This window comes from Polyodon spathula, chromosome 10, assembly GCF_017654505.1.
Source record: "Polyodon spathula isolate WHYD16114869_AA chromosome 10, ASM1765450v1, whole genome shotgun sequence".
In the NCBI taxonomy this organism is placed as follows: domain Eukaryota; kingdom Metazoa; phylum Chordata; class Actinopteri; order Acipenseriformes; family Polyodontidae; genus Polyodon; species Polyodon spathula.
The window spans coordinates 44,396,661-44,421,159 of NC_054543.1; the positions used below are offsets into that span (position 1 = coordinate 44,396,661).

The 24,499-nt window shown below is 47.2% G+C and overlaps 1 protein-coding gene across 4 annotated transcripts in view; it reads right to left on the reverse strand.

The window, feature by feature from the left end:
• Window positions 1-47: 47 nt before the first annotated feature.
• Window positions 48-24,499, reverse strand: part of LOC121322392 (serine/threonine-protein phosphatase 6 regulatory ankyrin repeat subunit B-like) — a 34,318-nt gene continuing 9,866 nt past the window's right edge. The window contains exons 2-28 of one of the 4 annotated variants that reach the window (XM_041262288.1): window positions 22,789-22,872; window positions 22,488-22,572; window positions 21,716-21,780; window positions 21,249-21,452; window positions 20,653-20,740; window positions 19,243-19,385; window positions 18,318-18,530; window positions 18,131-18,209; window positions 17,308-17,422; window positions 16,827-16,909; window positions 16,218-16,281; window positions 15,699-15,767; window positions 14,676-14,816; window positions 13,907-13,990; window positions 12,903-13,014; window positions 11,471-11,545; window positions 10,017-10,218; window positions 9,642-9,729; window positions 9,193-9,313; window positions 8,814-9,030; window positions 8,553-8,640; window positions 7,730-7,813; window positions 6,833-6,978; window positions 6,573-6,655; window positions 6,033-6,115; window positions 5,491-5,582; window positions 3,539-5,099 (exon numbers count right to left, since the gene is read on the reverse strand). In XM_041262288.1, the coding sequence (XP_041118222.1) occupies window positions 4,840-5,099; window positions 5,491-5,582; window positions 6,033-6,115; window positions 6,573-6,655; window positions 6,833-6,978; window positions 7,730-7,813; window positions 8,553-8,640; window positions 8,814-9,030; window positions 9,193-9,313; window positions 9,642-9,729; window positions 10,017-10,218; window positions 11,471-11,545; window positions 12,903-13,014; window positions 13,907-13,990; window positions 14,676-14,816; window positions 15,699-15,767; window positions 16,218-16,281; window positions 16,827-16,909; window positions 17,308-17,422; window positions 18,131-18,209; window positions 18,318-18,530; window positions 19,243-19,385; window positions 20,653-20,740; window positions 21,249-21,452; window positions 21,716-21,780; window positions 22,488-22,572; window positions 22,789-22,872 (3,168 nt within the window). In that variant the 3' untranslated portion in view covers window positions 3,539-4,839. Of the gene's footprint in view, window positions 2,730-3,538; window positions 5,100-5,490; window positions 5,583-6,032; window positions 6,116-6,572; window positions 6,656-6,832; window positions 6,979-7,729; window positions 7,814-8,552; window positions 8,641-8,813; window positions 9,031-9,192; window positions 9,314-9,641; window positions 9,730-10,016; window positions 10,219-11,470; window positions 11,546-12,902; window positions 13,015-13,906; window positions 13,991-14,675; window positions 14,817-15,698; window positions 15,768-16,217; window positions 16,336-16,826; window positions 16,910-17,307; window positions 17,423-18,130; window positions 18,210-18,317; window positions 18,531-19,242; window positions 19,386-20,652; window positions 20,741-21,248; window positions 21,453-21,715; window positions 21,781-22,487; window positions 22,573-22,788; window positions 22,873-24,499 lie in introns of those variants that run through there. The other 3 variants (XM_041262286.1, XM_041262285.1, XM_041262287.1) reach the window with 3 other exon arrangements.

Sequence of the window (24,499 nt, forward strand, 5' to 3'; positions counted from 1 at the left end):
ATGTGTTAACTGATACTGCAGCATTAAAGAAAAACACACACTGAAGATGATATTTATATTATATTTTAATATATATAAAACAGACAAAACATAACCAATGCAAGGCTACGTGCTTATTTAACTACTGTATCAGATACTCACACAGTTAGCAGATTGTCACAACTTTCAATGGCCTTTTCAAAATAACACTGACATACAATTTCATCCCGGCGGGGTCTCCAGAAAACTTTTTTTTTTTTTTTTTTTTTTTTTTTGTTAGGTCAACACAGCTTCAGCCTCACATTAAAACAATTCCTCTGTACAAAAAGTTTTACTTTTATAGTAATTTCTGCACCCTGACAAGTTTATGAAACAAAATGGTTTTACATTCAACAGAGAGAGAGAGGAGTGGAGGACCTTTTTATTTTTTAACCTACACTCCTCTGTCCCTAAATGAACGAAATTCACTGGTCTATTGCTTTCATATCACACACAAAAAACATATAAAATCTAATCATTTTTAATAGCGCAAATTGAGGTCTTAAGACTACAAAGAGAGGTGTAAAAAGGCACTGGACAGTTGAGTGAGACGGTAGGGTAGCCCAGCCCAGCCCAGCCCAGCCCAGCCCAGCCCAGCCAGCTTCCAGCACTAGCACATTATGTTTCCTCTGTCCAATACAACTCTGCTCAAACAAGGTCTTGGGTAATTAATACGTGTGCTTTCAAATATAGAAACTGAAGATCAGGAAGGGAAGTCATGTCAGGATTCCAGGCAGAGACAATGGGACCCGTTTTTTGCCAGATTTTCAAGGAGGAAAGACATTGGCTGGAGGAACCGTTTCTTGCTCGGCTTCTACAGTAAAATATATATTTAATTCGTCTCTTCAGATCAGAGCATGGTGCATCTAAAGAGCTTGTGTGACAGATCATACTAATCACCAGCTGCCTTCCTCAACAGGATTTCAGGACAGTGGAAACGCAGCACTGGAGAAAGTTGGAGCCCCAGGGAATACAGTCCTTCATTAAGACACAGAGACAGCCACCTGGCACCCACAGCTCTCTCTTACACAGAGGAGAGGGGAGGGAAAGAGAGGCACAGACCCTGCTGGCTGCCTCTCAGTAGGACCAGTCCAGATCCAAGTGTGGCAAACTGCAGCTCTGGGTCCATCCAGTCCAGTTCTTTGCTCCAATCCTATTTTAAAGTGTTTAAGTGCACTAATTTAAAAAGCTGCATTCAGGTCCTAAACTGGTTTACAACCCGCTAAGAGTTTTCAACGAAGTTGAATTAGTTTCAGTCCCATTGCTCACTGAATTGCAAGTACAACCAAGCAGCTTTTCAGACAATAATAAAATTAAAGACAGCTTGTCTTGTTAATTAAAATGGGAGTTGAAGCCCAGGTCTAAAGCACCCTACTCAAAACAGGCATTGCCTAAGATTGGTACATTATTACCAGACGAACTTGAATCTTGATGTGAAGCAAGCAGAAATCTCCCTGGCGACTAGCGCCCCCTAGTGGCATGAGTGTGTTCTGCAGGCATATCACAGGTTGGAAAGACTTGAGACTGAAGTACAGTACAGTTCAGTGCCAATAATCCTTGCCACATAAATGCTAATGGAGGTGCAGGTTTGACACACAATTCAACATAATTAATTAAAGTCAACACCATTACACAAAGGGAACTATCTGGAGTTATAATACTGATGAAACGTGGATGGTGTGACATGTACTGGCTGCTACAGAGGTGTAAAAAAAAAAAATACAGGGGAAACAAGCAAGGCTTAAAGCATTTTCTGTCTCTTTTTACATCACAGAATATGTCTTAATCTTTTGATTTGTGACACTGGTTTGATCCCCATTGCTAGGAGCCTTGTGTGCAGGACATATCAAGCAGGTATGACACAGGAAAGACTAGAAGAATACTGTCACCCTCGCCCACCCAGTGAGTGAGCAGCTGAGCTGAGGGATTCACACAAACTTAGACGACAACATGGTCCCGACATCCTCAGTGAACATATTTCTTTATATAAATAATAATAAATCGTACTTTTGACACAGAACCAAGCTGCCCTCTCAGACAAGAACACATCACTCCCAACACAGAGGGCATTGGCAAAACCAGTTTCTGCATGTCACTAAAGATTTCAAACGTGTGTCACATTTGCATTCAAAGCAATAAAAAAATGACTTGTCTTGTTTCTTGACAGAAAGGTACTTTCAGTGATGTGTCTGCCTGGCCTGGGAACCGATCCAGACTTCATGGTACCAGAGCCGGAGAACAGCTACACAATTCAGAAGGAAACGCTTTGGAATTTCAATAGAAAGACAACAACGCTCTACCCGGCAACTTAACCTGGCATCTCTGCTTGGTCTTAAATACTAACAGCCACACTTCATTATTAAGTGCTCACTTTCTCGTCCACGCACCCCCTGCCACTAGTCCAACAGCCCCCTAGAAAGCACACCAGCAGGTCCGTTTCACAAGGTTAAACAAGGTCCTTGTGTGAAGAGTAGGAATGCGGTCTAGTGGCCGTTGTCCAAAATAATGTATTATTTAAAATGATTAAGAGACAAAAGACAAAAACAAAAAGAACAAAGTTTAAAATCAAAAAAATGATTCTTCCCCACTGTGTCGGTCCTTTTCCTGCAGGTGGCGCTGTGCGGGTGTGTCCGTTGGAGCCATATGATTCCGTGCAGAGGGACCCCCTTTCACAAACAGACCCTAAACCGTGGTGGACGAGGGGTCCCCTACTGGAGCAGAAAACACATGGTCAGTTAGCCAGCTTCAAACACACGGGCAGAGCTAACCAGCTTTAAACACACGGACAGAGCTAGCCAGCTTCAAAACACATGGTCAGAGCTAGCCAGCTTCAAAACTCACGGGCAGAGCTAACCAGCGTTAAACTCACGGGCAGAGCTAACCAGCTTCAAACACACAGGCAGAGCTAGCCAGCTTCAAAACACATGGTCAGAGCTAACCAGCTTTAAACTCACGGGCAGAGCTAACCAGCTGCAAACACACGGGCAGAGCTAGCCAGCTTTAAACACATGGTCAGAGCTAAACAGCTTTAAACTCACGAGCAGAGCTAGCCAGCTTCAAACACACGGGCAGAGCTAGCCAGCTTTAAACACATGGTCAGAGCTAGCCAGCTTTAAATACATGGTCAGAGCTAGCCAGCTTTAAACACATGGTCAGAGCTAACCAGCTTTAAACACATGGTCAGAGCTAACCAGCTTTAAACTCACGGGCAGAGCTAACCAGCTTTAAACACACGGGCAGAGCTAACCAGCTTTAAACACACGGACAGAGCTAGCCAGCTTCAAAACACATGGTCAGAGCTAGCCAGCTTTAAATACATGGTCAGAGCTAGCCAGCTTTAAACACATGGTCAGAGCTAGCCAGCTTTAAACACATGGTCAGAGCTAACCAGCTTTAAACACACGGGCAGAGCTAACCAGCTTTAAACACACGGACAGAGCTAGCCAGCTTTAAATCACATGGTCAGAGCTAGCCAGCTTTAAATACATGGTCAGAGCTAGCCAGCTTTAAACACATGGTCAGAGCTAGCCAGCTTTAAAACACATGGTCAGAGCTAGCCAGCTTTAAACACATGGTCAGAGCTAACCAGCTTTAAACACATGGTCAGAGCTAACCAGCTTTAAACACACGGGCAGAGCTAGCCAGCTTTAAACACATGGTCAGAGCTAACCAGCTTTAAACACATGGTCAGAGCTAACCAGCTTTAAACACACGGGCAGAGCTAGCCAGTTTCAAAACAGGATGATCCCTCCCACCCTAAAGCTTTCCTGCTGGAGAAAAGAGACAGACACCCCTTCCGAAAGGATCTCTCTGGAACTACACCCTATATAAGTGTGCACCGTTAGTACCATTATGTAACAGTAATAAATCATTTAAAATACTAGGGCAGAGTGCAGGGGGGAGCTCATGATCCCACTGCATTTACTGCAACCTCTGCTGCAGCCTGACTCCATGCCCGGGTCTCTGCTGCCCCCTGCAGCATGTTTATTACAGAACACTACATTGCTTTGACAATGCCTTTGCTGCGGCAATAAGCAATGCAAGCTGCAAGGGGCAATACTGTGCAGTTTGCAGACACTGCAAGTGCAAGAACAGACTTCATTATGTGTTACAATGTGCCCAGAACAACCTGGCTGCCCCTGTGGTCTGCCTGCCTCTTCAGAGGCACTTTCTTGAATTTGCTAGCAACTCCCTCCCACATAGGTACATTACCTATAGACCCGAGGGTCGGTAGAACTTGTTGCATATGCAACAGGTCGGAGGGAGAGCTGGCAGTTACAGGGTCATTTGATTGGATTAAATTTGCTCTCTGGACGCATTCAGAGCTTTCCCTGCTGCACAGTTTGAATGTACAGTGATTGTGTAGAAGACTACAATGACAGGTCGCCCCCCCCAATCCCCTTCTCTGACGTCTGCCTGCCTTGTCTGTGTTTCTACTGACACACTGTAGTCCTGGGCTTGGCCTGGGAATCATCTCGCAAAGACAGTGACTTTGACAGCAGAAGAATTGACCCTATACTGGTTTATTAAAAAAAAAAAAAAAAAAAAAAAAAACACAGCCCAGGTTTACACCAACTAAATTCACAGACACCAGCCAGTGAGCTGTAGAACGATACAGTAAGACAGGACTTTGCAGTCTCTGCTGGAGACCAGCACAGCTCCCAGCTCTGGGTGCTGGAGTTTCCTGCACTCTCCTCCCACCGCGTTGAGAATTGGGACTTGTCTAGCATTTCTTGGCTGTGCAGGGAGGGAGACAGGCAGGGAGGCAGGCAGGCTGCACTGAAGCACATGGAAAGCAGTGTCGCATTGCGTCGTTGCGTCTCAGAAGGTCTCAGAGTCTGAATCATTCTCCTCCGCTTGGCTGTTCCTGCTCTGGGGAGGGGGGAGCTCGCTGGAGCAGCATTGACTCCGGCGAGCGTGAGAGTCCTGCACATCACAGCCCCCCCTCCCCAATCGGCCAGGCTTCAACAGAGGGGGTCCCGAGCTGCAAGGGGAGCACAAAGGATTCATGGTAGCCAGAATGAGGGCCAGGCAGTCAGCCACGTCTTTGTTAGGAGCACAAGCCAAGGCTGGGGTGTGACCTGGAGGGGGCACAGAGCAAGAAGACAAGAGAAAAGCATTCCGTTAGTACGGAGGGGGGGGGGGGCACAGACACATGCAAACAGGACGAGACAGAGAGGGGGCAGACAGAGACACACAGGTTTCTGAATGCTGTTTTCTCAAGACAGATGCAGACAGAAAGAACAGACACACAGACATGCAGACTGCGACGGGTTGGGACACTGTCATAAGTCATGCGCGCGAGTGCAGTTACACAGCCAGTCTGCAGCAGGCACAGGCAGAGGGGGCCAGCATAGCAAGGAGAGACAACTCTTAGATTCCACAGTTCAAAAATGAATGGGGCTGCAAAATAAAGTAACCACTGCTGTGTCAGTGTGTGTGTGTCACTGTGTACAGTAGGTGCTGACATACCGTTCTCATCGAGTGCCTGTACGCTCGCCCCTCGAGAGAGGAGCAGCTGGACCACCTGCTTCAGTCCGTTCCTGGCAGCGAGGTGGAGAGGACTGGAGACGAGGGAGAGGGAGAGAAGATTAGAACCGCTCAGAAACCACAGAATTCAGGCACTCACCAGAGAGCCTCACCCCTGCTTATCCAACCTTCTTGAGGATTGGGAACCTTGCCCTGTTCTTGAGCCTCATGAAATCCCAGGCTGGATCCACACCAGCTAAACAGGGCAGTTCACTGACGCCTTTAAACAGACACTGGACTGATGGACAGTGAACAAGAGATCTTTAATCTTAATCCTTAGGGATTTAAAAACCTTTACAATGAAAACAAAGTAGCAGTAAGACCGTGATTATCAGGCATCACCTTGGTAGTTGACCAGTCGTTGTTAACTTTCTGACACCCTCCACTACCACACACTAAGACCCTCAGACCAAGGGCCCACTGCTTACTGAAACCCCTGGGGGCCCGCTTGTTAAAGACGAGAGCAGAGCTGAGCTGGGACTCACGTTTGCAGGGCTGCGTTGGTGGCGTTGATGAGGCTCTGGTCCTCTGTCTTGCTGAGAATCAACAAGGCACATTTCTCATGGCCCTGCAGACAAGACAGAGACAGAGACAGAGACAGAGAGAGAGAGACAGAGAGAGAGATTTCATTGTACAAAATAAACAGAAATTCTCAAGCCGGCAGAAAGAAGGAGGTTTTTTAAAGGGGCATGAGAAGAAACTACACATGTAAAGAAATTATATTATTATATTATTCTTAATATCCTCAGCACTAACTTTATATAAATCTTTTTTATACAAGGCAGACACACTTTCCTTATCTAAGTGATTGCACAGCCCATTCAACAGAACTTACTCATTTTATGTGATTTTAGTACCACCATGATAAAAGTTTCCCGTAGTAAAAGGATAGCAAAGTGTAATAAAGCATGTTAAACTCTGTAAACATGTTATTCGCAATACTAAGTAAAGCATGCTGTCTTCAGAGCTGCCCTGTGTTTGTTCTTCTATTTGGTGAGGACTGAATCCCCCTTGTGGACACTTACATTACTGCAGGCCAGGTGGAATGCTGTGTTCTTGTTCTCATCCCTCAGGCTCAGGTTCGCATTGGCACTCGTCACCAACACCTCTGGAAAACACCGGAACAAAGCAACAAGAGTCAGACAGACTATCAAAACAGATAGAGACAAAAGACAGGAGACAGAGAGAAAGATATACAGACACCGTCAGACAGAGAAAGACATACAGACAGACAGTCAGGCAGAAACAGACACAGTCATGGAAGGAGGGAAGGTAGGGCTCCTACCTAGAGCCCCCACCCGGCCGTGCTCTGCTGCCATCATGACAGCGCTCCTCCCTGATTGGTCGACGGCGTTGACGGGAGCGTCGTGGCTCAGGAGCAGCTGCACACAGTCCACGCTATCAGAGAAGGCAGCCGCGTGCAGGGAGGTCCTGGGGATGAGAGGGGTGCGCAGCACATCAAACACTGCTTCCAGGCCTGGCTTTTAGAACTTCCCTGGTTTATTATTCTCAAAATGACCAGGAGTTTGAACAATCAGGACCCTGCTAAATCTGAATGAACTGATCGCACTTCTCGTCACAGCGAAGTACGCAGCTTCACTAACAAGACTTCTTCGTGTAGCTAGAAGAGAGGATCCATGTATTTAAAGTCAAACTCCTGATTCCTGATCAGTTTAAAAGTATGATGATTGAAGGTAGTTCTGGGTGCTACTCTAAGTTTCCAGCTCATGGCATCACAATGGACTAACGCTTGCAAAGATTCTCCAGCACAGACTGGCAGTGCCTACGGTCTCATTTCAAACTGCAGCAGCAGGGCAGCTGGAACGCTTTACAAGAGGAATATTACTGAATTAGTTTAGTTTCTGCTAACCTTTTAGTCACAGCTTCTGTTTGCTATGACTAACTGTGCTCTACATGGGCAATGTTTTATTCTTTTATCGCTTCACTTATTGATGGTGTTGTTCTGTTTGTGATGAAAGTATTTTACACATGCATTCTGTGATTAGAGCATTTATTTTAATTCCATATTTTTTTGGATGGGTGCTCACTGTAAGTTGTCTTTGCTGCAGTTGGAAACTCCTTGGCCAGTCATGGCTGTAAATGAACTGTTTTTGTGCCTGTTTTAATATATGGATGGATGGATGGATGAGCAGGCAGCGCTGCAGTAATGCAGAGCTCCTACCTGCCCTTGATGTCTCTGCACTCCACGATGCTGGAACCCAGCGTGTCCAGCAGGATCGAGGCACAGCTCTCGTGATTCTTTATCCTGCAGAGAGACTCCAGTCAATGAGGCACAGACACAGTACAGACACGCACAGGACAGAGATAGTACAGGCACGCACAGTACAGAGACAATACAGACACGCACAGTACAGAGACAATACAGACACGCACAGTACAGAGACAATACAGACACGCACAGTACAGAGACAGTACAGACACGCACAGTACAGAGACAGTACAGACACGCACAGTACAGAGACAGTACAGACACGCACAGTACAGAGACAGTACAGACACGCACAGTACAGAGACAGTACAGACGCACAGTACAGAGACACAGACACGCACAGTACAGAGACAGTACAGACACGCACAGTACAGAGACAGTACAGACACGCACAGTACAGAGACAATACAGACACGCACAGTACAGAGACAATACAGACACGCACAGTACAGAGACAGTACAGACACGCACAGTACAGAGACAATACAGACACGCACAGTACAGAGACAGTACAGACACGCACAGTACAGAGACAGTACAGACACGCACAGTACAGAGACAGTACAGACACGCACAGTACAGAGACAGTACAGACACGCACAGTACAGAGACAATACAGACACGCACAGTACAGAGACAATACAGACACGCACAGTACAGAGACAATACAGACACGCACAGTACAGAGACAGTACAGACACGCACAGTACAGAGACAATACAGACAGTATAGCGACATGCCAATGAGAAATAGTCAAAGATGGAGAGATACTCACACAGCGCAGTGCAGCGGGGAGAAGGAGTTCCCCTCGAAGCTGCGACACGCTTTCTGTTCCAACAAGACCTCCACACAGTTCTCATGACCTGGAGAGAGAGCCGGGAAGAGGGGGTCAAAGCAGTGAACCTCACCCAGCTTCCCACCCCTCCAATGAGTGTGTGAGTCAAGCAGACGAGCGTTTCGGCTAGTGCCTTCATCAGGGTTATTACTGAGGTTAAACTAGAAGAAACGGAGTGAAGCAGACAAGTGTTTGTCTCACCGTTGTAGCAGGCCCAGTGCAGCAGCGTGTAACCCTGGCTGTCCCGCAGTGCAGGGTTCCCCTCGGAGAAGGTGTTTGGTAGGAAATCACAGAGCCACGAGGCCTGGCCTCTCGCCGCAGCAAAGTGCAGAGCCGTGCGACCGCGACTGTCACCCAACAGGTATGAGGCCTCCTGCTCCAGCAGAAGCTGAACACAGTCCTCGTGACCAGTGAGGATCTGCAAAGTGAGAGAGAGGGAATATGAAAGATAAAGAGTGCCCTCCATTGTGATATACACACTAAAAGAGAACAAAGGCTAGGTGACAATAAAAAGACAGACAGTCAGACCGACACAGACATACATTGACAGGTAAACAGACCAAGACACAGACTGGCTCACCCCCAGATGCAGGGCGGTACAGCCCTGTGAGTCCACTCGGTCCACCTTTGCCTCCTTGTCCAGCAGCAGCAGATCCACGGCGTCCATGTGACCATTCGCCACGGCGAGCATGAGAGGGGTCCTGAGAGAGCAGGGCAGGTCACAGCACAGTGAGAGGGCTTTCCAATGCTTACCTCTGCTTTTACTATGTGTACCACACTTTCATGCTTTATTCCAATCTGCTACGGTTTTCCTACAGGAAACTTTTAAAAGGGCAGGACGGGACCTTAAACAGTTATTCAGGAACAACACTGTTTCATAGATAATGGTCAATTTAGAAATACTAAATGAAACAAAATAAATTCAACATTCAGAAGACTCCACATTAATATCATGAGGGATGCTGTCTACAGAATGGTGCAGACTACGGGTGTAATTCTGTCAAGGGGTAACAGAAGAGAGAGACTCACTGTCCTCGGGAGTCTGTGACGTCCACAATGTCTGCACTCTCAGCACCCTCTATCAGCAACTGCAGGCACAGCGTATGTCCATTCATTGCTGAGGAGACAGAGGAAGACCGACCAAAGCTGAACACATAGTAATCTCCACCTATTTTTTTTTTTTTTAATATGTAATACCAAATATATAATCAAGTAGCAATGGCACGTTATTGAGGAAATATTTACACCTGGCCAAAACTGCAAGTGTAAATGTTCCTGGGGAGCCAGACAATGCAGTATTTCATGACTTTGCAACTACAAAACCAAGGATATGCTGTGTTAGAAGAAAAAGATTGCATCTAATTGTGTCTGTCTGTCTGTCTGTGTGCCTGTGTCACTGCTTACCTGCCAGGTGCAGAGGGGTCCTTCCTCGGCTCTTCTCTGTCACGTTGACGGAGGCCCCCTGGCTCAGCAGAGCCTCCACACACTCGGCGTGTCCGCGTAGAGCAGCGAGAGACAGCGGCGTCCTGCCCCCCTCATCCACAGCGTCGAGGTCCAACACAGACTGCAGCAGCACATCGAGAGCCTGCGCGTGCCCATGATACGCCTGCGAGACACACGGGGGCAGCATTGAGCGCGCACACACACACACACGCACACCGTGAGAGCCACAGGAAGATTCCCAAACGAGAAGGAGGCCGTTCAGCCCAATCACGCTCATCCAGTCCTCATTAATCTGTGCAGACTGGGACCAATCTGAGCCCAAATTAGTTAAACACGGATCAAACAAAATTGAGTTTACTGTCTGGGAAATCCCTGCGTTATTAACTGAAAACTCGAAAAATGCAATAATACAAATAAAATATAACGTCCCAACAACAGTGAAAATATATACTGTACATAATCAGGGTTATTCAGAGGCAGAGCAAGAACTAGTTCAAAAAAGTCACCGATCTTGCTCTGTCTTTAATTGTCGTAACTGCTCTTCATATTCAGGCTGCCAGGCTAAGAGAGTCTGAAGTCTGTTTTCTGCTCTCTTGTCACTGGTTTCAGTAACTATAATACAGTACTTTCAGTTGGCTTGCACTATACTCTACTCAATTTAATTGAATTAAATGATAACCGTCCACATAGATCAGATGATTTCTGCACCAATACATTTTGATAATGTACTGTAATAAACTGGAATTCCTGAAACATGGATTAACAGGAGTCTACTGTAGCATGATTCAGCATCAACAACATGGCTCGGTAGCCTGAGTCTGTCTCCACTTCATGTCTAACTGTGTCTCAGTGGGCCCTGGTTTCTGTGCTTACAGTATTTCCTTGGGTCTGTCCTCTCCTTTTAAGATTTTAAAGCCCTCTCAACTACCTCCAATCCTTTTTGTTCCAGGATAAATAGATTGAGGCTCCTCGATTTTCCCAGCTCATTCCCTTAAGCCCTGGGATCAGTCTGGTTCCCAGTACTTCACATCAGGACCAGCGCGGAGATCAAGAAAACATGACAAAACTGCTTGGAACTTCCGCATAAGAGATCAAAACAACAAACCTACTGAAAACTTGATTTGAATAGATCCAGAACTAGAATTTAGAAATACTGAAATAAAAGTTAAGTGACAAACATTCTGACAAAAAGGTTTTTTTCAATGTCTTGAGGAGTACCCCCTCAAACTTACAGCAGCCCGGTCTCTGTGTCAGCTGTGGGTGTCGTGTAACTATGAGGCTCTGCTCACAGAGTTAGCAAGTGTCTCAGCCGCTAAACGAAAGAGCCGGGCTCATCTGCAGTAGCAGTCAAAGAGCTTTTAACCTCACCGACAGGGCACAGAATCTGTAAGCCTGCCTGTCCCACACACACTCACCGCTAGGTGCAGGGGACTCCTCGCTCCACCCTGAGATCCCGAATCCTCTGGACTGCTGTGGGCCCGGTCCAGGAGCTGCAAGACAGCAGAGCGACGGGTTATTCCTCTAATTACTCAGAGTGAGCCCTGCCACATCCCTTTACAAGCCTGTCAGAGAGAGAGAGCCCGGCAGAGTGGAGAGGGCAGGGGACATACACTGCACTGACATGCACATGAGAGACAGGGAGAGAGGAGGGAGGGGGGTCTGGAGAGCCAGCAATCCCACCATCATACACGCGAGAGACAGATTCACATGCCACCTCCACTGGGGCTTTGCTGGCGATCTGAACACACAAAAACACAAAATAAAATAAATTATAAACAAAAGGTACAAGAGACAGATGTATCCCACAAATTAAATTATGCTAACTTTCTTATTTTTGCAATGAGGTGCACAAAGCAGGATTTAAAAGTTACTGACAGGTCATGATACTTGAAGCAGTGACTCTGACTGTCAGAGGGCAAAAGGCCACCCTGAATTCACATGACCCCATATTCCTGACCTCTGATCCCAACTTCCTTCCAACGAGGCCCCAGCAGGCAGCGCTGTTTCTACAGGACGGAAGTCGATGAGACCACTCTGCACATCACAACAGGAGATACTTTACACACACACACACACACACACACAACAACTGTGAACAGAGCTAACAGCAGCTCTGTACGGCAGACAAAATAATCTGCTACAAAAGGGACTTTGAAAAAAAAACCCAGAAACACAAGGATTCACACCAGCTGTGCAATGCACCCCCCATTCTATTTGAAACCCTGCTGCACTCACTCTGCTCTGGGACAGTTTTAGAAGTGCTCTCTCTCTCTCTCTCTCTCTCTCTCTCTCTCTCTCCTCTCTCTCTCTCTCTCTCTCTCTCTCTCTCTCTCTAGATTTAGGAATATGTGTAAGAAGGAGGATTCGGGAAGGGTCTCCCAAAATGTGCACAGTGGTCCTCTCTCTCTCTCTCTCTCTCTCTCTCCTCTCTCTCTCTCATTTATGTAATATGTGTAAATGGGTAAATATTGAGTAATTGGTTCGTGGTAAGCAGCGGGTCATGTGCAGTCTTTTGGTAGAGGCTAGTGAACTCTAAGCCCTTCACAGAAGGGTTTAAACATAACAGCAAGTAAGTTAACATCTGCCCACCTGCAGGACGTCAGATGTCTGTTTTGTTAAAATGCACTGAAGTAAAGATCTGATATTTTTCTACACATCAGCAAATCATGAACACACTTGCTATTTACTCAGTGTTTCAGATGGTTTGAATTAAGTAGCTGTATTTACTTTCTCTGTAGCTATACCCAGCCTGGTGTAAAGGGCTTTGTAGCACATCACAGTGCGGCAGTGTTTGTGGAGTTGCAGTACCCCTGCCAGTGGGGAAGGTGGCGCTGTTCAGACACTCACCAGCTCGAGGCAGTGCCTGTGCCCATAGGCTGCAGCGTAATGCACGGCGCTGTAGCCCTGCTTGTCTCGGATTAAAGGGTTCGCTTCATTCTGCAGCAGGAACTCCAGACACCTGAGAACAAGAGACATGAGAGTTCACTGTGCGTGAGAGCAGAGGGTGTGCGTGTGAGAGAGAGAGCGGAGGATGTGCGTGCGAGAGCGGAGGGTGTGCGTGTGAGAGCGGAGGGTGTGCGTGTGAGAGCGGAGGGTGTGCGTGTGAGAGCGGAGGGAGGGTGTGCGTGTGAGAGCAGAGGGTGTGCGTGTGAGAGAGCAGAGAGCGGAGGAGCAGAGGGTGTGCGTGTGAGAGCGGGGGTGTGCGTGTGAGAGGAGGGTGTGCGTGTGAGAGCAGAGGGTGTGCGTGTGAGAGAGAGAGCGGAGGGTGTGCGTGCGAGAGCGGGGGTGTGCGTGTGAGAGCGGAGGGTGTGCGTGTGAGAGCGAAGGGTGTGCGTGTGAGAGCGAAGGGTGTGCGTGTGAGAGGAGGGTGTGCGTGTGAGAGCAGCGTGTGAGAGGAGGGTGTGCGTGAGAGAGCAGAGGGTGTGCGTGAGAGAGCAGAGGGTGTGCGTGAGAGAGCAGAGGGTGTGCGTGAGAGAGCGGAGGGTGTGCGTGTGAGAGCAGAGGGTGTGCGTGTGAGAGCAGAGGGTGTGCGTGTGAGAGTGGGGGTGTGTGAATGAGCAAAATCTAAATGATTTCATATCAAAGAAAGGTGAGACAAATAAATCACAGGTAAAACCAGAGTGGTTTTAGTTAGTTTGATCACATTATTAAAATCACTCTGAACACCTGCACAGCCCTAGTAAGATTGTAATAAATTAGACTACACAGATCTGTCACGAGAGACACTGCCATGTTAGTAATTGTTAGTAATGTTAGTCACCCCTAGTAGCCTAGTGGTTAGCAACCAGGCAGACAGAGCGGGGGAGTGAGGGGGTGTTAGTGTGGGGCACACAGGCATGTCTTTCACTTACAGCGAGGCTTCCTTCTCTCTCTCCTCCTGGGATCCCTCACTCTCCTCCACTGCTCCGTGAGTCTCCCCCAAAATACTGCGCCTCCTTCACAGACCAATCAGACAAGAGCTTTTTTCAGGATTTTTCTTTGTTTTGTTTTTGTTTAAACTAGCCCAGTGCTTCATTCATTTAACCCTAAACAATCTTAAGGCTTAACAATGATCTGTCATAAAACATGTTTTTAAAAAACATTTGATTCAGGCTACATCGTTTTCAGAAATAAGGAACATAGTTTTCCAGATTCTGCAAACGCCTTGTAGTTTTGCATGGAATTCCAAAAAGTCAAGTCACACGTTTGCGGAACGTGGTCCAGAAAGTCTCAATTATCTCCCCTTTTCCACTGAGATCTGTTGGCTCTTAAGCTTCAATTTGCAGGTATTTCAAAGACAATGCCACAATGCTGAAATGCTGCAGCTTCTTTCCTGAAGTACCTAATCACTTTGTGTTAAGTTGTAGACCAAACTCACTCTCACAGTGGTCTAGCTGCAAATCAGACCATGTGACCTACAGCACAGGAACCTGCAGTTTATCAATAACATTGTACTGTACCTGAAATATCTACGTAGCTTAAAGTGGGAAAAAAAAAACACAAGTGAGAACAGAGCCAAAAGGCTTTTCAGCCCAATAAAAGGGGGATGAGTGTGGATGCTAACTGAGCCGCTAGGTGGTGTGAGAGTGATTGCAACGCTCCTGCTGCTCACACTCCCTTCCTGTAGAGCCGTGCACTTACTTCCTGTCGAGGTCAGAGGCCGCTGCGTAGTGCAGGGCACAGCGACCCCAGTCGTCGACTGCATTCACGCAGGTTCCCGTGGAAACAAGTGTCTCGATGCACTGGAAGTGACGGTTCGCCGCAGAGTAGTGTAGCGGGGTCCTGCAAGGACACATCAGAACTTACTAACAGAGCACAAGACAGGGGGGAACTGGCTGAGCGCTGCAGCACTGGGACTTGCTGACTGTACTTACTAACAGAGCAGATGAGAGGAGAGGACTGGCTGAGTACTGCAGCACTGTGGCTTCCTGAAAGCAGTAGAGCGGGGAGGACTGGCTGAGTACTGCAGCACTGTGGCTTCCTGAAAGCAGGAGAGCGGGGAGGACTGGCTGAGTACTGCAGCACTGTGGCTTCCTGAAAGCAGGAGAGCAGGGAGGACTAGCTGAGTACTGCAGCACTGTGGCTTCCTGAAAGCAGGACAGCGGGGAGGACTGGCTGAGTACTGCAGCACTGTGGCTTCCTGAAAGCAGGAGAGCGGGGAGGACTGGCTGAGTACTGCAGCACTGTGGCTTCCTGAAAGCAGGAGAGCAGGGAGGACTGGCTGAGTACTGCAGCACTGTGGCTTCCTGAAAGCAGGAGAGTGGGGAGGACTGGTTGAGTACTGCAGCACTGTGGCTTCCTGAAAGCAGGAGAGCGGGGAGGACTGGCTCAGTACTGCAGCACTGTGGCTTCCTAAAAGCAGGAGCGGGGAGGACTGGCTGAGTACTGCAGCACTGTGGCTTCCTGAAAGCAGGAGAGCGGGGAGGACTGGCTGAGTACTGCAGCACTGGGGCTTGCTGACTGGAGTACTTACTCTAAAAGGCAAGTTTACTGCAATCATGTTGCAGTTTTTCCTTGGTGCATTTACCAGTTTGCCATGGCTTAATATGCTTTCCCATACCTCTCTATGCTTTGCAACGCTTACATTTACATTGTTTTATTACACTGCTGTGCTTTAAGAGATGATAGATAGACACGGGTGGAGGGAGTTTAAAGCCCACTCACCTTCCACATTTGTCCTTCTTATTAAAGTCCGCCCCACTGCTCAGCAGGAGTTTCACACAGTCAACATTTCTGTAGGAAACGAAACCAAGTTCAGAGGACTGCACACAGCTACTGCACCTCCAGCCTCACACAGAAGGGGGCAGTGTCATACATGACAAACTCGCTGTTCGTGTGTCAATACATACATATATCCACAAGAATGAACATTAACAACAACAGCTTTTAAAAGATCGTAAAGATTCAGCTGAGCATTTGTACCCAGTGATGGATTCCCAACTGCAGTTCTATTTTTGTGAATTTAAAAAAAAAAGCATCATTACCTCTGTTCTCTAGCTCCACTCGCTGGTGCAACATTTAGACTCAAAGTCTTTTCTAGTGTGTTCCATCCATAGCAAAGCATATTGGATGATATTGATAATCAGATGATTGGATAATAAAACCCAGCTGCCCGTCCATTAAGAATCTACTTCCTCTCCTGTAATTGGACGGCTCTCACACTCAAAGAGGTCGTGAACTCACCCTCCGGCGGCCGCAGCGTGCAGACAGGTCCTTCCAAAGTTGTCCGGGGTGTCTATCTCAAAGCCTGCAGACAGGACCGACTCGTTACTGAACGAGCAAACAATGCTATACTTTTGGCCTGGCATGACAAAGAAAGAGACAGAGAGAGAGAGAGGAGAGAGAGAGAGACACAGAGAGAAAGGTGAGAAAGACATGTTAGAACAGAAGAAAGGGAACGAGAGAGAGGTGGAAGAGGCCAAACTTCCAACCTCTGCAAAGTGAGGGTGCTACAGAGACAGAGTGAAGGAGAGAAGAGACACACAAACGGGTTAGAAGGAAGACTCCTCTATTGTGTTTTCTGCAGAGGAGAAACCCACTTGTTTCTTATTAAGCCATCAGTAAAACCTCAAACTGCTCTGCAACATGAGTCGTCCTGCAATCTCGGGCATGAGAACAGAGGAAGGGCCCTCGGCCTTGACAGTTTGATAAAAAGAAATAGAGATAACCTTGCGTATCATTAATCTCCCACACCAACACGCACACACAGACACAGACATGCACACACACCCCTGGTGTTCTACATCAATACATCTCCTTCTGAGAACACCTCCCCAACAGCTACCCCCATACCTGAGGAGAGCAGCTTGCGGCAGCAATCAGCGTGAGCTTTGAGAGCAGCGAGGTGCAGCGGGAACATGCCATGGATACCACGCCTAGACACAGCACGAAACAGAGAGGAACAACGACAGTGACGCGGGCAAACATCCACGTGAGCAGGGGAACGTCACCACAACAGGAGGACATTTACAAACTAGTAGTCCAGGTGCCATCTCAACACAACCTCGTCTAACCGCCTCGGATTTGTACTCTACATGTACCCTCTCTCTAAAGGGTCAGTATTTCTCTTGAATGGCTCTGTTCTAGTTCTATGCAGTAGCACCCATTTGGTGTTTCAGTCCTACATTTTTTAACACTTTGCATTTATTAATGTTAAATTTAATTTGCCATGTTTGTCAGCTACACTCCCAAGCTCGACTTGGTAACTAAGCGACCGACAGCTTCATGAAGTTCTTTACTGACTAATGGATTCAGCAGCGTCACTGTTGCTCACTTTGTGCTGTCGGCTCCGCTGGTGATGAGAGTGTTGATCAGGAGCTCGTGTCCGTGGCGGGCTGCGATGTGCAGAGGGGTGTTCCCATCCTTATCCACACAGTCGATCTCTCCACCTGCAATACAACAGCAAGACCCATCACTAAATCACGTCCCTCAACAACCCAGCCTCTCTCCCTCCCAGTCTCTCCCTCCCAGTCCCTCAGCTCTAAGCACTAGACCACACTGACTGTGTCAGGAATGTGCAGTGCATGTATTAAACGCTGAGATACAACAGTAACAACATCTGTCAGAGTAACTGGGATTTAATTAACACAAAAGGGCAGTAGAGTCAACAATGCAGGGGAGCAACTATCCAGCACAGAGAGGAAGCACACTGTCTAAGAATCTCCTTCCAGACCTGGATAGTGTCCAGATGACCCACAACAATGTAGCTGCTGTAGATTCCTCAGTGTAGACAGAACAGAACCCAACCCCCTGCAGGCAATGACAGCACTCTGCTGATTAGGGGTTGAACTGGATGCTAGCAGATCTGGGGCACAGTATTTTAATCACTGTTATGAGTACAGCTGGGTTGACTCAGTTTAATAATCCCTTTATTAATACTTCTAGGGACAGGAAACCGAGGCGCACCTCCTTTTGAATTCTGTGTATAAAACCCAACTAGCTGCTAACTGAGGGACTGACTGACAGGCATTTTAAAAAGCATGCTGACACTGGTAATGTGAGTGATACAGGGCAGAGCTGGCATTCTGATTAGGGGATGAAGCCATGCCCACTCTTCACCCCTCTCCCCCCTCCATGACCCTGCCCTGGTGTCTCACCGTTCTGGATGAGGGTCTGTGAGCGAGTGAAGCGGCCGTGCACAGCGGTCATGTGGAGGGGGCTCTTCCCATCGCGACTCTGTGGGAACAGGAACGAGAGAAAGTGAGTGAGCAAGTGAGTGAGAGAGTGAGCAAGCGAGAGAGAGGAATCACACTGTTGCCAAGGACCCAGACCCCAGAGACACACCTGCACGTTGACATTGGCCCCGTTGTTGACGAGGAACTCCAGGCACAGCGCCCCGTGTGTGGAGGCCGCTGCGAAGTGCAGGGGGGTGAAGCCCTTGTTATTGGGTTGATTCACGTTGGCTCCGTAATCGATGAGCTCGCTCACCACCGCGTCCTGCCCATTGAAACAGCCGATGTGCAGAGCCGTGTTACCAAACGCATTGGCTTCATCAATCTGGAGACAGAGAGTCAGAGTGAGGGGGGAAAGAGTGAGGGGGAAGGGGGGCAGAGTGAGGGTGGGGTAGAATGAGGAGGAGGGGGTTAATCCCAGTGACCTGGATAACTTCCCTTCACTAATCTATACTATGCCCTTAAAAATTCTACTACAATATCATCAATTGTCTGACCCCACTTAAACATTAAGGTAAAACTACAAGAAACTATGTGAAAGTGCCAGTTCTACAGGCCCAAGGATAACTTCATTAAAACACTGACCCCTAACTGAGGTCCGCAGTCCTATGCTCTCAAGTCCTGGAGTACCGTACCCCTTATCTAGTCTGTACTGTGCTATTCTGTTCCAGTATATTCACAGCTTATGAAAACAATGCGGATTTCAAACAAACACATTGGCCTCAGCATGCACAGTCTTTTCAATGCAGACTGACCCAGTGCTCTCAAGTACATTCCAAGAACCACTCTGTAAAACACCACAGGGATGGGAATAAGACTCCCACTGCAGAGCAGTTTTATCCTTTCCTGGTTTTATTAGGGAGTTTAATAAGACATACCTGAGCTTCTTACCTTCAATACACTGTGGCTATTCAAGCTATTAATAGAACCTGGAATGGGTGAAAGTGTTATGCAATACGAGTCTTACTCTCATCGCTGAACCTGAATTTATAAGTACTGAAATTGAAACATTTAAAAAAGAATGTCGAAGCTCTGACCTCCACGGACAGGTTGAGCAGGTGCTTGACCACTGCGAGCTGACCGTTGGATGCTGCAGCGTGGAGGGGGGTGTAGCCACGCTTGTCCTTGCAGGAGATCTCCGCTCCATGGTTGATCAGCAACGACACCACCTCCAGGTGACCTGGGATCAGACGACACAAAGGTTCAGGGTCAGCAGCAACGATACACTGAGATCAACCACACAACACACAGGTGCGTCATGCACAGTAACCTGAAATGATCAATTAAAGATGGTCTACTTTGTTAAAAGACAAAAACGCAATGGGATTGGGAGAGTGTGTATTCATATCAACTACAGCGAGCTGTGTCGCGCTTTTGGTCTTGTATCACAATACAAACGACACCCCCCCATTAGGAAACGATATATCATTTAAAGAAACGTTCGCGATTCACTGACGCACCCCTAATCCCAGTGTGTTCAGAGTACAGAGCTCTGATCAGAACTTCACAAGACACACAGTCAGAAAAGCTGTCCATACTACAGATTCCTGAAGTTTTCAGTCAATTATACCTAGGGCTTCTGATTTTTGGTTTTAACTGATAAAACCCGATAAAACACCCCCGATACAAAAAAAATGAAATCGGGGATAGCCAATAAACACCGGAAAACACCGGAAAAACTGTGGAAATGGTTAATCAATTCACGTTGACTTTACCCTTTTCCCATTAAAAAATACAACCTACTACAAAAGTAATAATAAATACATTTCCCAGTGCTGTTGGGCAATGTCCTGCCTTCCTGACTTGTATATATCATTGATTTGTTCTGAATACTTTAAACCTGCCCCAACTACTGAGTGACAGCACACTCCTACATTTCTATTGGAGACTCTGCTTGTTAGCGGGATTTAAAGCTGTATTAAAGTTTAGCTACGGAGGACTTGAAACAGAATTGTGGCGAAATGTACAAAAATGCCTCCACACAAAAACCCCAGAAGAATGTGCCTGTAACTAGAGGGGTTTCATTGTGGAAGACAGGAAAGAAGGGACAACTTAAGTGCGTAAGTACTGTCCAGTTACTACACATATTTTGACAGAGTTTTGCAAACATTTTGGAAAGTAACCGAAAACACTAATTTCATACAGTATATCAAAAACGAAAGCCCCAGAAAAAACTGATTTACATAAAACTCGAAAAATAGCTAAAAATAAGCACCGAAAAATACAGAAGCACTAATTATACCCCAGATGCATCAATCCACTTACTTCACAGGCCCACAGTGGCGTGACCGAGCTATTGCAGAAATGTACTGAGAATCCCACACTGTCCAAGCAATCAACCCCCCCTTACAGATCTCATCAGAAGCTTGAGATGGAAGCTATTCAGAGGAGTAAAGGCATGCCCTTGGCACTGCTGTGCAGCCCCGCAGCGCCACGTCCACTCTTACCCATGTAAGCAGCCCAGTGCAGTGCCCTCCTGTCCTTCTTATCAAAGGCGTTGATATTGGCTCCTTTTTCTAACAGCAGGTTAACCATCTGAAACGAAACGAGCCAGATCACACACAGGGCTTCCAACATCAGAAACCTTGGAACAGTCAAGGGCAAACGTTCAACTGCAAGGCTTTCTCTTGAAGACCTATACTCTAAATGTTAGTCATTGAAGTGTACGCTGGGATCATAAGCTTACTTTTTATAGTACAAGCTAGCTTACCCACTTTGCACATCAGAACTGTGCAAATTTATTTTATTTTTTGTATGGTCCAAGATGCAATTATGGGTACAGCCCTATCCAATTTACATTCGCCTCATTATCTGATTTTTTTTTACCCGATCTATACATTTCTGTTAATAACCTGTTCCTTATATCATTGTTACAGTTTAGGTATATTTGACTTTGTCGCCCTGCTATAAAGGTTTCCCACAGTGAAAGCATGGTCAAGCAAACCACGATTATCTAAATACAACTACAAGACAAGCATGGGAAAATGACCGTGCAGATTTCCTAAGATAGACATTTACCAGGGTACCCTCCCCCTCCCCTCACCTCCACGTGTCCATTGAGCACGGCGTGGTGCAGCGCCGTCCTGCCCCCCCGGTCTGACACGTTCACGCTGCTGAGGAGCGGGATGATGATGACCTCAGCGCAGCGCAGTGCCTTATTGGCCGCGGCCACGTGCAGCGGAGCCTGCCAGCTCTTGTCGCGCGCGTTGACGTCGGCAGAGTGTCGGATCAGCACGCGCACCGCGTCCTGGAACACGGGACACAAAACACTCGCAAACTGGAAAAATGCTTACCTCCGGGTTTCATCGTGACAGCAGACAAACACAGGGGATACAGAAGGAGCGAAATAAATTTTACGTGATTTAACATGTGGTGTGCAGGGTGACTCAAAGTCATTCTGCAGTTTGAGCAGACAGATGCACTCAGATTTGTGATCCTCTCGACCAAACTGCATGAGGCACATTAACTAACAAAGGAATGTGGAGCTCGGAGCCACAGCAGAGCACTCACCTCACTGCGCGACGCCACGGCTCTGTGCAGGGGAGTCAGCCACATGTTGTCCTTGGCATTTGTACAGACACAGACAGTTAATGTGAGATGGGTAAGTCTGTCAGTGTGAGGGAGAGGTGGAGAGAGGGACAGGGTGCAGATAGGATGGGATATTGTCAGAGAGAGAGAGAGAGGGTGCAGGTAGGATGGGAGTGTGAGGGAGAGAGAGAGGGACAGGGTGCAGGTAGGATGGGATATTGTCAGTGTGAGGGAGAGGTGGAGAGAGGGAGAGGGTGCAGGTAGGATGGGAATGTCAGTGTGAGGGAGAGGTGGAGAGAGGGACAGGGTGCAGGTAGGATGGGAATGTCAGTGTGAGGGAGAGGTGGAGAGAGGGACAGGGTGCAGGTAGGATGGGAATGTCAGTGTGAGGGAGAGGTGGAGAGAGGGACAGGGTGCAGGTAGGATGGGATATTGTCAGTGTGAGGGAGAGGTGGAGAGAGGGACAGGTAGGATGCAGGTAGGGAGAGGTGGGAGATGCAGGTAGGATGGGATATGTCAGTGTGAGGGAGAGGTGGAGAGAGGGACAGGGTGCAGGGTGCAGGTAGGGAGAGGTGGGAGAGGGACAGGGGGTGCATAGGATGTCAGTGTGAGGGAGAGGTGGAGAGAGGGACAGGGTGCAGGTAGGATGGGATATTGTCAATGTGAGGGAGAGGTGGAGAGACAGGGTGCAGGTAGGATGGGACTGTCAGGGAGGATAATGGACTATGAGCAAAGGTGAGAGAAAGTGAGACAGGAGTACCTGACAAGATGAGAAGCTCAGTGATCTCTGCGTCCCCCAGGAAGGCTGCAGCATGCAGAGGGGTCCGTTTCTCTGAGTCCTGGAAGAAACAAGAGAAGGATGTTCTCACCCAGCCACCGTGAAACACATCAACAACTACAACTAGGCTACAACAAGAACAATAACCATGATGATAACAGAATTAATACTTAAGATGTACATCTGTCTAAACTTCAAGAGTTTACAGTTTTATATACAATACATCATTCCTACTACTACTAATAATAATAATAATAATAATTCTGATAATACAAACCAAAGCATTGACATCCTCTGCCTTGTAGATCAGCATTCGGATTTCTTCCGGATCCCCATTAAATATGGCCTGGATCAGCGGGGGCTGGAAATGAAAATAAATAAAGACACACAGTAAAGAGACAGAAAGGTTGACAGGTGGCACTGGAGTCACTGAGTCCTGTGAGGAAACGCGAGGAAGGAAGCTGCAGAGCCCCAAACAGATTCACCTCTCAGAACAAAACAGGACGTCAAGGAACTCGATCACCAAAAAAACACACTGAACGTGCTTGCATTTGACATTCAGAACTATGCGCAGTAACTGATCATGTGAACTTTAGGGACGGAAATAAGACAGAGCCACGGTTTAATAAGACACACCTGTGCTTGCTGCCTATGCACACTGTGTCTAATCAAGCTCGCAGTAAAACCTGGACTGGGTTGCACTGCTTTGCAACAGGAGTCGGATTACCATCCGTGTACATTTCATTTGAGTGTGAGCTGCCAAGAATCAAAACTGTTAGTACTATTGAAAATGAAGGTTTATAAATTTGAAATGGGAAAGACATGCAGATTAACCAGCTCTATGTGCTGCTGTGCGTCTTCTTCAGTGTACGCTACTGCACAGTAAGCTTGTCTACAGGACTTCCAGTAGTTTTACTTTCCAATGAAATGAATAATGAATGAGAGGAGCAGATTGGCAGATTCGCTGAATTGTTAACCGGTAATTGTTCACGGTCAGCCTCCTAACAGCTGTACTGTAGGTCTTTATATAGCGCAGCATCGTGGACAATGTTATTCTACAGAGCTGCTGCAGTACATGAGTGGAAATGCCCTGAGCAGCACATGCTAATCAGATAAGGTCAAGTGCAACTCTTACAGGAAAGCCAAGTCAGTATAGCCAGTCCTGTGCTTTAAACAAACAATCACCATTAAGAGTTGGCAAACCTCCAGCATATCTCATCTGGTGTACAGTCGTCCCAGTTCATAAAAAAACACGGCATAGATGTACATTTAAAAACCAACAAGCCGTTCTAGTTTGGGATTTATACAATAAGTGAATAAGTCATGTGCAGGGCTCATCTTATTATAACAGAAATAATTTCACAGACTGAACTGCACAAGATGTCATCTCTTATAATGAGAGGCACCTATCTCCAGCACACAACATTCACATCTCCTATAATGACAGACACCCATCTCTTATAATGAGAGACCCATCTCCAGTGCACAATGCTTCATTTTCTACCTGTACAAGCACACAGCTGTACCCATTACAGTAGTACAGCACACATACAACCACTGCATCCCAATCTGCTGAGTGCGTGGCTTGAACACTGTGGAATTATAACCGTCCCAACTCCTGTACAATTCAGCGCTCGGTAAGGTCCCCCTTGAAAAACAAGATTCCAATCTCAACAGGTGTCACTCTACCTGGGAACAAAGACAGAAGTGCACAGACTGTAGCACCTGTTAAATGGCTCACTGGTGTCAGTCTTATTGTGTGGAACAGCCCAGAATGACTCGCTCACCACAACAAATAGGCAGTTTAATAGCAAGACTTTATTAAACCTCACAATCAGCATGCAACACAAAAAGGATCTCTAAACAAGCCTATTATACCTAACCTGTGGTTACACCATTCTTCAACAATTCTTTCTGTTGTAACTTTCCTCCTTTACAGCTTTGGAGTCCTCTTAGTCCTTCTAATAAACATCCTCACAATTCATTCA